At 49.0% G+C, this 13,140-nt stretch overlaps 1 protein-coding gene across 1 annotated transcript; it reads left to right on the forward strand.

Annotated features, from left to right (window-relative positions):
• Positions 1–334: 334 nt before the first annotated feature.
• Positions 335–8,681, forward strand: pbx2 (pre-B-cell leukemia homeobox 2). The gene is made up of 8 exons (XM_088386163.1): positions 335–722; positions 3,568–3,641; positions 3,782–4,029; positions 4,377–4,567; positions 4,641–4,776; positions 7,161–7,302; positions 7,452–7,531; positions 7,964–8,681. Exons 1-8 carry the CDS (start codon positions 466–468, stop codon positions 8,045–8,047), a joined length of 1,212 nt encoding a protein of 403 aa, XP_088242289.1. The 5' UTR covers positions 335–465; the 3' UTR covers positions 8,048–8,681.
• Positions 8,682–13,140: the final 4,459 nt, after the last annotated feature.

Genomic DNA, 13,140 nt, shown 5'->3' on the forward strand with positions numbered 1-13,140 from the left:
GGCGCGGATAGCGCGCTTCCCAAGTTGTGGACCAAATCCAACAATAGTAAACCGCTATCAGTACCCTGTCTTGATTCTTTTATTGGTCACACTTGCTTTGGGAGACATGCTCCATGCAAGCGAATACTGTCTGTCACACTTCACGATGATTTGGATTTGACATCTACAAAGAAAATAAATATCTTACTTTTTTTGTTCACTTTGGAGGGTTTTCATTGTAATGCTATAATTCATAAATGTCAGAGTAAACGATTGACATCGACGGTGCTTTATTTTCGATGGAGACAGTCAACTCTTGGAGGTCGACGCAGCTGCCGCGAGGGGGCGTCCCGGCCACTAAGCCTCCCGGCCGGCGGCCACCTGGTGTGCGCTGGGGGAGTGGTGGCGCTGGTGCTCTCAGTTCAGTCTCAGTCATCGGGCAGCAGCAGCAGTCGTAGCCGCAGCCACTGCGCGTCGCTCGACGAGATGTTGCAGCAGCAGCCGCAGCAGCCTCTGACGGCCAACGGGGCCTCCAACGGCCGGGGCCTCGCCATGAGCGGCCACCCCGGGATGGCGCACCAAGCCCCGCCTCCATCGCAAGCGCAACACCACCCTGCTGACGAGCCTCCGTTGGGCATGGAGAACGGCGCCGAGAACGGACACGAAGTACGCCAGGACATCGGAGACATCCTGCAACAGATCATGACCATCACCGACCAAAGTCTGGACGAGGCGCAGGCAAAGTCTGTCAACATTTGGGGATTTGGAACTTGATTTTTGATAAAGTTTCCGCAACTTACATACTGCTTGTTTTTTGTAGCCTTTCATCATTTCTCGCCGCTCTCTCCCAGCTAGCAAATCAAACGTCATAACATCAATGTATTACTATGAACGAAATAGGAATGTCATCATGTGTAGCTTTTTGGGTTGATGGTTGTCTTGACCCGAGCTAGCCGGGAAGGCAGCCATTGTTAGCTGGCTATGCTAGGCTTGGCTAACAAGCCAATGCCACGAACGCAAAGGGCGGTCGCCAAGCTGCATTAACGTCATTTGCTCAACTACATCTTTTTGGGCGGAAACATTGGTTGAGGTGAGCCCACGCGAGCGCCCAGGGGCTCGTCGTTAGCCCGTTCGAGTCGCTCGTGTTGACCGATCGTCCTGGTCGTGAGCGTCCGTGTTAGCGCTGAGCTCGCAACTAATTGCAGCAGCACGTTTTCTTGTTGTTGTTGTTGTTGTTAAACAACTTGTTTCAACATTTCGCGAGGTGCCCAGCTCGAGCTCGTCCGGTTGTGGCGTCCCCTTTGCGCGCTGCCAACGCTTAACGACTTATATGCCATTTCCGTGTGCATTAAGCGAGCTCTTACGTTGCCTTCAAGGGACATGGGAAAGATGAAACTTTCCACTTGTACATGTGAAGTGGAAATTACGAGTACATTGTGTTCAAGTGCTTTTGCTGTCGTAGATAAGGGGAACATGGCAGACCCCGAGTTTACCCTTATCTGCTACTTGGGTAAAACAGTCTTGGACCTCTCAATTCATTTGCTACTGCAGGAAGAGGAGAAAATTGCATACGAGCACAGACCACTCAGTAGTACCTTCCTATACGGGAGGCAACAACGTCATCCTCAACTGACTGTGAGCGTCTGCTTTTAAAACTAAATAATAATGGTGTTTTTAAACACGGCAACAATGGTGATGTTATTACAGTTGTGTATGCCACAGCACCATGGAGGCCACAAATTAACCAACTAACAGTAAAGAACGTTTAACAATGCAAAATTTTCCATTCACGACACTCTCGCTACTCTCCGCCATGTTGAAAGGTCAGCATTTCTCATCTCGGCAGTTCATGTATAAAAACATTTTTTCCTGCTTTCCATTGGAAATTACGATGTGAGTGGGTGTTCATGTGCATTTTTGACGTTGGTTTTTGGTATTTGACTTATTTACCGGAGGTCATGAAGGCAGCTTTAGCCTGCTTAGTAGGCCACTGGCTCTCGGTGCCTGTGTTCTTACTGCTAAGCTGTCTGATCATGCCAACTTGCTTCTTTCATAGTTTCCACAGCTACCTTGCCAAAGTAACAGTTACACATTACTTGATTTAAAGAAGGTTTTCTTTAAAGCCCACGTATCACGGTAATAAATTCTACTGTTTTACGTTTTATTCATTCAGTTGTGGTCTGTATAAAGTGGAACAGCGATGCTTTTGTCTGAATTCCTCGTATTGATACCATCACAGGTCCCTCTTTTCTACTTGTTCTGAGCAAGCCGCATTGGTGCGGTCTCTTTAAATGCAAATGAGATACTTCACACCCTCCAGGCCACAAGATGTGCGCCTCCCTTTCCCGGTCGACATGTTTGTAGTTTAGCCGAGGAAGCGTTTACTTGCGCCACAAACTTTTTGATTGATTAAAATATGTCAATGGCAGAAGACATGTCCATACATACATAACACGTAACAAAATAAATCCCCTCACAATATTCATGAACACATCTTGTCACTGCAGTCAAGCTACGAAGTCAGCTAATGGTAGCGTTAGCGAGAAGCAAATGAATGCATTTAAGACATTATTGTCTTCCCCGGGAATAATATAGCACCTTCGATGCATTTAAGACATTATTGTGTTCCCCAAGCATAATACAGCACCTTCGATGCAGTTATTCTGATACAACTACTCAAAATACACCCACATAAGTAAAACCATAGAGCGCACAGCTCTAAAATCAGCAGAAAGCCTGACGCTAATGCGATGAATACGAGTTGAAAGACACGCAATATTATTAAAGTGAAATACAGTTTATTATTTTTGTGTCATCTCAAGCTTACCGCTTTACTGTGTCCGTCAGTTCCATAGATTGAAGGAACTGAACCATCAACGAAACAAAGTCTTTCAGCGAATCCTTCTCTATACTGACAAAAAATGTCTGAAACATTCGTTCTTGAACAAGCAGGACGTTGCCTACAGACGTGGGAACACTGCCTGAAAAATGAAATTTGTCCAGGCACTCCTTTGAGGTTCTAATGTTAGGGGACGTGCAATGATTTGTGTGGATTGATGCATCCAACAACGGAACATTTGAATGTCTCCACTTCGGCATCCTGGAGTTGTTTGGACTACAAACGTCTCTCCGAGTAATAAAGATGTCAGATCTGCAAAACGGTTTGGCCACACCCACCTTGTTTGGTAGTCCCGCCCCAAAGGATGTGACGTAGTAGATAAAAATACGTAATAGAAAATGGAGAAAACTGAACGGAGTAAAAAAATAGCCCCCAAACAGGTCATAAAAGTACCTCTACAGCACCTGAAGGATATTACACTTATCTACAACCTTGGAGACTCCAAGTGCGCAATAAAATGACTATAAAAGCAAAAGAAGTAGATTTTGCATGATACGTATGCCCGTTCCTCTGTTAATGGAAATCAATAGTCAGCAGGTCAAGCCGCAGTTGCAAGCCTACAGTCTTCTCTAACTTTGCCCTATGGTGCTCTCTGCAAATTCTTTGCGCAATACCAATGCACTTTTTCCTGTTTTGTTAGTTTGCTGCTTGGTGCTAAGCGCCGTGTGCATTTATTGTTGTCTTCCCAGGAAACATGCACTCAACTGTCACAGGATGAAGCCCGCCTTGTTCAGTGTGCTGTGCGAGATTAAAGAAAAGACAGGTACACACAACTTCTGTTGTCGTGCTTGCGTACTCTCATCCGTAAGCTGCACGACTTTTGTAACGTCTGCTTTCAAAAGAAGCAACAGCTGGATAAACAGACGGTTCTTTCAGGCTATGTTGGCAATCTTTTGTCCACAGGCCTGTCTGTGAGGAACAGCCAGGAGGAGGAGCCCCAGGATCCCCAGCTGGTGCGTCTGGACAACATGCTGCTGGCCGAGGGCGTGGCTGGGCCCGAGAAGGGCGGTGGGGCGGTGGCCGCTGCCGTGTCAGCGGCCACAGGCTCGGGCGGCATGTCGCCCGACAGTTCCCTGGAGCACTCGGACTACAAGAGCAAGCTGGGCCAGATTCGCGGCATCTACCACACCGAGCTGGAGAAATACGAGCAGGTGGGCCGGCAACCTCGCCAAATGGCACATTCGGTGGCACAAACAGGCCAAAACCCTCAAGCACTTTTAAGAGTCTTCTGACCTCAAGCTGTTTATGGCTCACCCAACTAAAGAGAATCAAACATTTCATTTGGCCGGGCCTTTTCTGGAGACCCGCAAAATGTTGAAGCAGCCACATTTTAACTGGGTGGCTAATCTGTCCAAATAATGGACCGAACACGGAGACAACGAGCAAACGGTGACGCCAAAATGTTGACCCTGAGCCTTATTGCAACAGCAAAATGTCTTCTTGAGGCTCACCCCGCGAGGGACTCATGTTTGCGTGTGAACGTTTGTGGCGGGCGCAGGCGTGCACAGAGTTCACCACCCACGTGATGAACCTGCTGCGGGAGCAGTCACGCACGCGCCCCGTCACGCCGCGCGAGATCGAGCGCATGGTCGGCATCATCCACCGCAAGTTCAGCTCCATCCAGACGCAGCTCAAGCAGAGCACCTGCGAGGCCGTCATGATCCTCAGGTCGCGCTTTCTGGATGCCAGGTGAGCTTTCCCCGCCGACAAGCACTGAGCCGAGCTCACCCCTCCCCCGCCCGTCCTTTTGCTGTCCCGACAGGCGCAAGAGGCGTAACTTCAGCAAGCAGGCCACAGAGGTGCTGAACGAGTACTTCTATTCACACCTGTCCAACCCGTACCCCAGCGAAGAAGCCAAAGAAGAACTCGCCAAACAGTGCGGGATCACTGTCTCTCAGGTGCGTGTGCCCATCCAGGCTCTCTTTGAGGGGATCGGGGGAGGAGCCGCACCAAACCTTTTTGACCCAGAGTGCCATAAAAGCAAAATATTTGGAAATTTATTTCAGTGAGCCATATAATATATTTTAAGACTAAATTCAAACAAATGTGAGTACAATAAGCCTCTGAATTTCTTCTTTTAAATAATGTTGTGATATACTCAACATTAATCCGACTTCTGGTGCTGCATGGATTTGCTGATGGTTTTGTAGTCTGGTTGGTACTTGCTGAGGTTAAGCTTCATGCAGGCGTTAAACGTGATTGTAGGTTGGACTCAAGTTGGACTTGAAATGACTGCTCACATGAATACATAGTGTTGTATGTGACAGGAAGCGCGTTCCAAGTTTTGATAAACAGCTGGTCTTCGCGTTAAGGTTTTTTCCATTTCTGTCCACGTGCCTGCTCACCAACTCCACATTCTGTCGTGCGATTCTTTCCGAATCTTCATTCAGTGATTTAAACGTATTCACCCACGTCTGAGGCCTTCAGGTCATCCACTTCTGCTTCAAAATCTCTGAGGGAGACAGCAGGAATGTAACTCAGTCTGTGTTGAGTGAACACTCGTTTGAATGGGTGATGAACGTAAAAAGACGAGTGTGCTCACTAAATTCTCCAAAGCGTGCTTTGAATGACTGTAGGAGACTGGTGGAGATCAAAGTTTTGTGGGGTTACTTGCTGTGCATGCATCTTTAAATTGTCTCGGTTTTTCAAAATTTCGTAAACGACCTGTTTCAAGATCTGTGATAAGCTTGTTTTCAAAAGGGATAACACTGTATTGCCAATGCCTTCCATTTTCACGTTGAGCTGGTTCAGATGTTCAGTCATATCCACGAGATAGTAAAACTTGAGGAGCCACTCAGTTTTTGCTAGCTCAGGATGCTCGATGCCTTTCATTTCAAGGAAAGTCCGGATTTCGTTCAGGCAAGCCGCAAAACGGCTGAGCACCTGACCTCTTGACAACCAACGCACATTGCTGTGCAAAAGCAGACCGTGACAGTTATTTCCAACTTCATCCAGCAGTGTTTTAAACTGGCAGTCATTTAAAGGCTCGGGCAACAATAAAGTTGATCACACGAATGACCAGCTACATCACTTGGCCAAGCTGCCCGTAACACATCTGAGCACAAAGTACCTGCTGGTGTGGAATGCAATGGAAACTTAGGATGGGTCCATCTTCATGTTCACGGAGAGGCGCCACAAATCCTTTGTTTCTCCTCACCATACACGGAGCACCATCAGTACATACTGAGAGAAGTTTATCCATAGGTAGATTTTTTTCATGAGTGAACTCCATGAAAGACTTGAATAAATCTTCACCACTTGTGGATCCTTTTGTGGAGACTTTCTTTGTGGAGTGTGTTACCAGCAGCATATCTTGCAGTCACACTGAACTGCGACAAATGACTTGCGTCTGTTGACTCTTCCAAAGCCAGGGAAAAGAACGGCGCTGCATTTATGTCCTTCACTTGCGTTTCCTCCACTTGGTTTACCGTCATGATGGTACGATCATGAACGGTTCTTGCTGACAAAGGCATGTCTTGTAGCCGTTTGATTATCTTGTCTTCGTTCGGAAGATCATCAAAAAGTTCATTGGCTACATCCAACATGAATGCTTTAGCATACTCGCTATCTGTGAAGGGTTTTCCATTCCTCACTCTTGCTAAAGATCCAGCAAAACTAGTGGAATGAGTGTCATCATGCCGAGTCCATACGCGGAGTTGCTCCTGGTGCCTTGCTCAGTAGCTCTTGGCACGCTTTCTTCCTGCTGTCTCCCGCAGGGTGTTTTGTAGCAAAGGTAGCATGCTGTGTGTCAAAGTGCCACTTTACATTTGACCGTTTCATCGACGCAATTTTGTCATTACAAATGCAGAACTTGTTCTCTCCACAAAGGTGAATTCTTCAGACCATTCGTCCTGAAATGTACAATACTCATCATCTTATTTTCTTTTTGTCATCTTCTTCGCCGAAGGATTAGCTTTGAGCAAATGACCGAGCAGACTGATTCAAAAGGGGGCATTTACCTGTTTACCCAGCAACGGCCAACGTAGGCTCTTATCATCCAATTAAAATAATGGATAATTGTTCCTGCAGCCCTGAACAAGACATGAGGAGTGCAAAATTGATGGATGGATTAAAACAAGTGATAATATTTGATGTTTTATCTAAAAAGCCCAAATCTGCGAGCCTGATGCGACCATCAAAAGAGCCACACTTGGCTCGCAAGCCATAGGTCCCCGACCCCTGCGGTAACGCATGGAAAACAAGAAGCCCGTTGAAGGCTCCCGACAGGAGTCCGTCCTACCGAGTGGGACAAATATTGGTCAACTTTTGTTCCTCCCGGCAGGTCTCCAACTGGTTCGGCAACAAGCGCATCCGCTACAAGAAAAACATCGGCAAGTTCCAGGAGGAGGCCAACCTCTACGCCATGAAAAACGCTTTGGGGGCGCGGCAGGGCGACGACTCGCCGCACACGCCCAATTCCACTGGTGGGTGCACCGCTTTGCTCGATACGGTGCTACTGCAAGTCACAGCAGAGGGGGGCTCACTTCTGCGAGCCCTGGACGAGAGAACGCCAGAAAAGAACTGGGCCGCTGCCACCACATGAGCCTTTGACATTTGCCGCGTGTGCTTTCAGGCTCGGGTTCGTTCTCCGCTGACCTGTTCCTCAGGGTCCCACCTGTCAATGGGGACGCCACCTACCAGATGGCCGTGCAAGTAAGTCTTCTCCTTTCCTCAGGGATGAGAATTTTCCGTGGATCCGCCGATTTCCGTGTTTTTTTTCCGTCAAAAGTATTTTCGTGAATCGTGTAGATCCGTTGAGAAAACTACTTTTTTTATATATGGGGGGGAGCAGCCAGCCAGCTGGCCGGGCAACGTTAGCCTTGGCGACTCGCGAGCATTCCCCCGCCGGCATGTATGTGTGTGTGTGTATATGTATGTATTTTGGCATACATTAAATAGTTAAACTGTGAAGGCCACCTCTTGGTAATTACTGTTAGCATAGCGACCATTAAAGATAAAGAACTGGGACTATATCTAACAAGACAAACATTTGTGTCAACTCTATTTTTATTTTTTGTATTTTGTATTTTGGCTAAAGATGAAAAAATGTCAAAGTATGGTAACTTGTCTGTGTGCCATCACCAGGCCAACGGCAGCTGGCAGGCTCGAAGCTCCACCCCACCGGGCACCTCGCCACCCCACAGCGACCAGTCGGACAACTCTGACTGATCTTCTCTGGACCCCCCCAACCACAACCACCATGCGCACGCACACACACACACACACACACACACACACACACACACACACACACACACACACACACACACACACACACACACACACACACACACACACACACACACAACACACACAACACACATACCACTGTCCCACCACTACCCTTGCCAGATTGAGGAGAGACAAAGACCGAACGAATGATATCACACTTGCCCAGTCACTCGGACACGCTTGTTTTCTTTTTTTGGGTGGGGGGGGGCGTTTGTGTGCATGCAAGGGTGTGAGTTGAGTCTTTGAAAAAGCATACGTTGTCATTTCCCCCCTCCACATTAGAGACGCGCTTGCATTTTTCTGGTTTGAAGCACACCAAAAGATGAATACGCAGCGCTGTGTGTGACATTGGCACCGTTATGGGACTCGGGCTTGAGTGGACGAGGGCAATAGAGGAAATCCAAAGACTTTGTATGTTTCTTTCAGTTTCTCTTGTTTTGGTGGGGGTGTTCCCGCCTTTTGTTATTTTCTTTTGATACCACGCGTGATCAATGTTGTCCTTTTCTTCTGTACAGCGGAGCACATGTTTCCTCTCTACCTCTTTTACAATAAATGCTCTGTGTAGTCACAAGTGGGCGCCACCTCCTCTGCTGTCTCTGAGTCTGCCGTCAAACACGGAGGAGCCGCATGGCTCTCAAGGACCTCGAGGTACAAACAGTGCCCAATGAGTGAGTGCAGGTGGGGGGGCGCCATCTTCATGACCGTGCAGCCACAATCGTTGGCTGCGCATGGCTCCCGGGATTGTGAAGCATGTACTTATGTTGACCAGGTTTAGGCAGGTTTATGCAAAGTCTGCAGAAGCTGGATAACAATCATGATCATTTGAATGAGGCGTGTTGACTTAGAAAACATGCAGGACACCAGCCTACAAAGACCGGAGTTGCCTATTTGGGGGGACTTCATGCGCTTCACACATCAACGGTTGAGTTGCAAATCAGAAAACATGCAGGACACCAGCCTACAAAGACCGGAGTTGCCTATTTGGGGGGACTTCATGCGCTTCACACATCAACGGTCAGGTATAACAGCCTTCATTATGGGTAGATGTTTCAAATTGGAGCTTTAAGCCAGAATTGGTGTTGAAAGTTTAGGTGTGAATTTGCGGTGAAGATTTCAAAGTCAAAGTCAGCTTTATTGTCAATTTCTCCACATGCCAAAGACACACAAAGAAACCGAAATTTTGTTCCCCCCTATCCCACGGTGACAAGACATGGCCCACAACAGACAAATAAGTAAACAAGTATAACAACAGCGTGCTGAATAAATAATGAATAAATAACACAATAAATAAATAAATAAGAGGAGCAAAAAAAGGAGCAAGTGCGCGCACAGCAGACATTCCAGAAAATAGCGCAATTGTGCCGCACGCTACGCAGAAGGGGGTAGCGAGTTCAGGGTCCCAACAGCCTGGAGAAAGAAGCTGTTGGCGAGTCTGGTGGTGCGGGAGCGCAGGCTCCTGTACCTCTTCCCAGAGGGCAGAAGGTCAAACAAAGAGTGAGCCGGGTGACTCACATCTCTCGCAATCGAGGTTGCCTTGCGGGCGAGATGGGAGGTGTAAATGTCCTTCAGGGAGAGGAGCGAAGCACCAATAATCTTACCAGCCGTATTCACTATGCGCTGCAGGGCCTTCAAGTTCTGTTCAGTGCAGTTACCACCCCAGACAGTGATGCAACTGGTGAGGATGCTCTCAATGGTGCCACGGTAGAATGTAGACAGGACTGCCTGAGGAGCACATGCACGCCTGAGCTTCCGCAGGAAGTACAGGCGGCGCTGAGCTTTCTTTGCCAGTGACGAGGTGTTTGCAGACCAGGAGAGGTCCTCACTGATGTGCACCCCCAGGAACTTGGTGCAGCTCACCCTCTCCACCACAGCACCGTCGATGATCAGCGGCAGGTGTTTTGTGTGACCCTTCCGGAAGTCAACAACGATTTCCTTGGTCTTGTTGACGTTCAGCAGGAGGTTGTTGTCCCTGCACCACGTGGTCAGAAGGTCAACTTCCGACCTGTACCGAGTCTCGTCGCCCTTCGTGATGAGACCCACCAGAGTCGTGTCGTCAGCAAACTTGACTATGCGGTTGTCGCTGTAGGTCGCAGTGCAATCATGCATCAGCAGGGTGAAGAGCAATGGACTGAGCACGCAGCCCTGGGGGGCCCCCGTGCTCAGCGTGATGCTGGCGGAGATTTTGTCGCCAACACGCACCACCTGAGGCCTCTGACAGAGGAAGTTGCAGAGGGAGGTACTGAGGCCCAGCTCGTCGAGTTTGCAGATGAGTCGCTGCGGCACAATGGTGTTGAAGGCAGAGCTGAAGTCCACAAACAGCAACCTCACATATGAGTCCTTTCTCTCCAGGTGGGTGAGGGCCGAGTGGAGGGCAGAGCAGATGGCATCCTCAGAGGACCGCTTGGCACGGTACGCGAACTGGAAAGGGTCAATGGTGGGGGGGAGAACGGATTTGATGTGCTCCATGACAAGCTGCTCAAAGCACTTCATGATGATGGGCGTCAGTGCCACGGGGCGGTAGTCACTGAAGCAGGACGGTGCAGGTTTCTTCGGCACAGGAACGATGGTGGCAGCCTTGAAACACGAGGGGATGATGGCCTGCTGCAGGGAAACGTTAAAGATGTCCGTGAAGACACCCGACAGCTCCCCAGCGCAGTCCTTCAGCGCTCGACCCGGGATGTTGTCAGGGCCCGCCTTACGGGTGTCAACAGCGGCAAGCGCCCTCCTCACACCGTCGGCGGAGAGGCGCAGGGGCTGCTCGTGTGGGGGGGGGAGTGTTCTTCAGTGGGCAAGTGCTGTTCTGGGCGTCGAAGCGAGCAAAGAAGCGGTTCAGATCGTTCAGCAGACGGACGTCGCCCTCACAGCTCCTCGGCGCGGGCTTGTAGTCCGTGATGGTCTGAATGCCCCACCAAAGGCTACGTGCGTCCTTGCTGTCCTTGAAGTGGGTGGAGACCTTGCACGAGAACGCCTTCTTCGCTTCTTTGATGCCTCGGGACAGGTCGGCCCTCGCTGTCCTCAAGCCAGCCTCATCCCCCGCTCTGAAAGCCCTGTCCCTGGCCCTCAGCAGTCTGAGGACAGCCCCTGTCAGCCACGGCTTCCAGTTCGCGCGAGTGACGAAGGATTTCGAGCAAGTCACATCATCGATGCACTTTGTGATGTAAGAGGTAACAGAGTCAGTATACTCCTCTATGTCCGTCCTATCGTTGTAGGTGGCTGCCTGCTTAAACAAGTTGTTGGATTCTGTCCACAATTTAGGGAGCGCGTTATCTGCGCCTCACGGCAAAAGCCTTTGCCAATCACCTGTTATCCAATTTACTCACTGCGTGCTCGTTTGATTTCTTCAGATTTAGGAAAATGCAAAGACACTGAAGCAGAAATTAGACTTAGACAGATTGGTTGAGTTCAATCACAATTCTTGTTCAAAAAGCTCTGTTTTCAGGAAAGTGCAATACAGCGCTGGGCCCTTCAAGAGCGGAAAGTCTCCATTCAGAAAAGGCAAAGTCCAAGGTTGTTAGATCAGTTTTATATTCAGTAGCACATTGTGGGCTGGGATTGATGGGCGATGAGTCTTCGGGGTGGGGCAAGTTCGAAGGAGAGTCTGCTTCCATGAGAGTGGTGCTGGTTATGGGCGATTCGGTGTGTTGGTGGGGGGCTGTTGGTGTGTGTGTGTGGAGGGGGCTGTTGTCTTCCATCCCGTCTCTCGGCCTTGGCGATCATCTTTGGCCGAGTTCTCGGGTGGCTCCTTCTGGCACCCACTGGTTTTATCTCCACGTGACCTTCCTGTGAACATTCTTCTCCAATCTTGGACATACACTGTCGTACCGCATTCAACCGTATCTTTGCTTTGTTAGGCAAAGTATTTCCCTCTGTGCAGAGCGTTCAGTAGTAATCAAAAACTGGCGTCTAGCATTAGTCAAAACATAAGATACAATCAAGTACTGAACGGTCAAGACGACTCTGGCCGTGTCCATGATTCAGAGAAAAAACATCAGGCATGCATTCCACAGTTCCTTAAGGGTCATTAAGGTATTTAGGCAATATATCAAAAGTCATTTGTTATTTCAAAGTCCTCAGAAATATATATATCAGATCATGAAGTTATAAAAACCTTTCTCATCACCACTTATCAAAAATGTCTAGTTATGTCTTCTTTATTGATTTGGTGTGTAGGTATAATTATATGCTTCAAATGTTTCTTTTATTTATTTAATATGTGAATATACTTGTCTGCTTATGTACTTTATTCAATGAGGTTTGAGCATATCTGTTTTTGTAGCGAGGCAGGACTTTTTGTATTTCGACCTCATTCCTTCACAAGTCCCAGTCAGTGGTGTCGAAGCAGTCACGAAGTGCATCGGAGGCACCCTCAGGCCACACCCGAACCCGCCTCCGAACCGGCCTGGATGCCTTCACCAATTGTCTATATGCGGGCAAAAGCAAAACGGTGAGATGGTCAGAAAGCCCAAGATGGGGGAGGGGGGTGGCTTTGAAAGCTCCCTTTTGCGCAGAGTAGACTAGGTCCAGGAAGCTGTCTCCACGTGTCGGAAAAGTAACATGCTGGTGAAGCCTCGGGAAAACAGACTTCAGGTTGGCATGATTGAAGTCTCCAGCGAAGATGGTGAAACCGTCAGGGTGTGCTGTCTGCTGTTCACTGACAGCCTGGTACAGTTCACCAAGCACCGCGATCCTGTCGCCTTCGATGTTGGAAGGCGGGATGTATACCGCGACTAGCAGTTTCGCGGTAAATTCCCTCGGCAGGTAAAAAGGACGGCACTTGATTATCACAAACTCTGCAAGTGGCGAGCAATGCTTACATACCACCACAGAGTCCCGGCACCATTCTTCTCGGATGTAGACGGTTCCACCTCCTCGTGACTTTCCCCCTCGTACAATGGCACGGTCCGCCCGATAGCACGCTAGCCGCTCCAGATGCACGGCAGAGTCCGGAATGTTGTCAGTCAACCAGGTCTCGGTGAACACGAGCACACAGCAGTTCCGCACCGTCCGGTTCGTAGACTTCAGCAGGCGAA

This window comes from Syngnathus floridae, chromosome 10, assembly GCF_059516105.1.
Source record: "Syngnathus floridae isolate MCC-2025c chromosome 10, RoL_Sflo_1.0, whole genome shotgun sequence".
Taxonomy (NCBI): domain Eukaryota; kingdom Metazoa; phylum Chordata; class Actinopteri; order Syngnathiformes; family Syngnathidae; genus Syngnathus; species Syngnathus floridae.

Coding starts and splice junctions, on each gene's coding strand:
- pbx2 (XM_088386163.1), top strand. CDS start 466: ATGTTGCAGCAGCAGCCGCAGCAGCCTCTGACGGCCAACGGGGCCTCC. Junction 723..3,567: donor CTGGACGAGGCGCAGGCAAA/GTCTGTCAACAT, acceptor TTGTCTTCCCAG/GAAACATGCACTCAACTGTC. Junction 7,532..7,963: donor CCTACCAGATGGCCGTGCAA/GTAAGTCTTCTC, acceptor TGCCATCACCAG/GCCAACGGCAGCTGGCAGGC.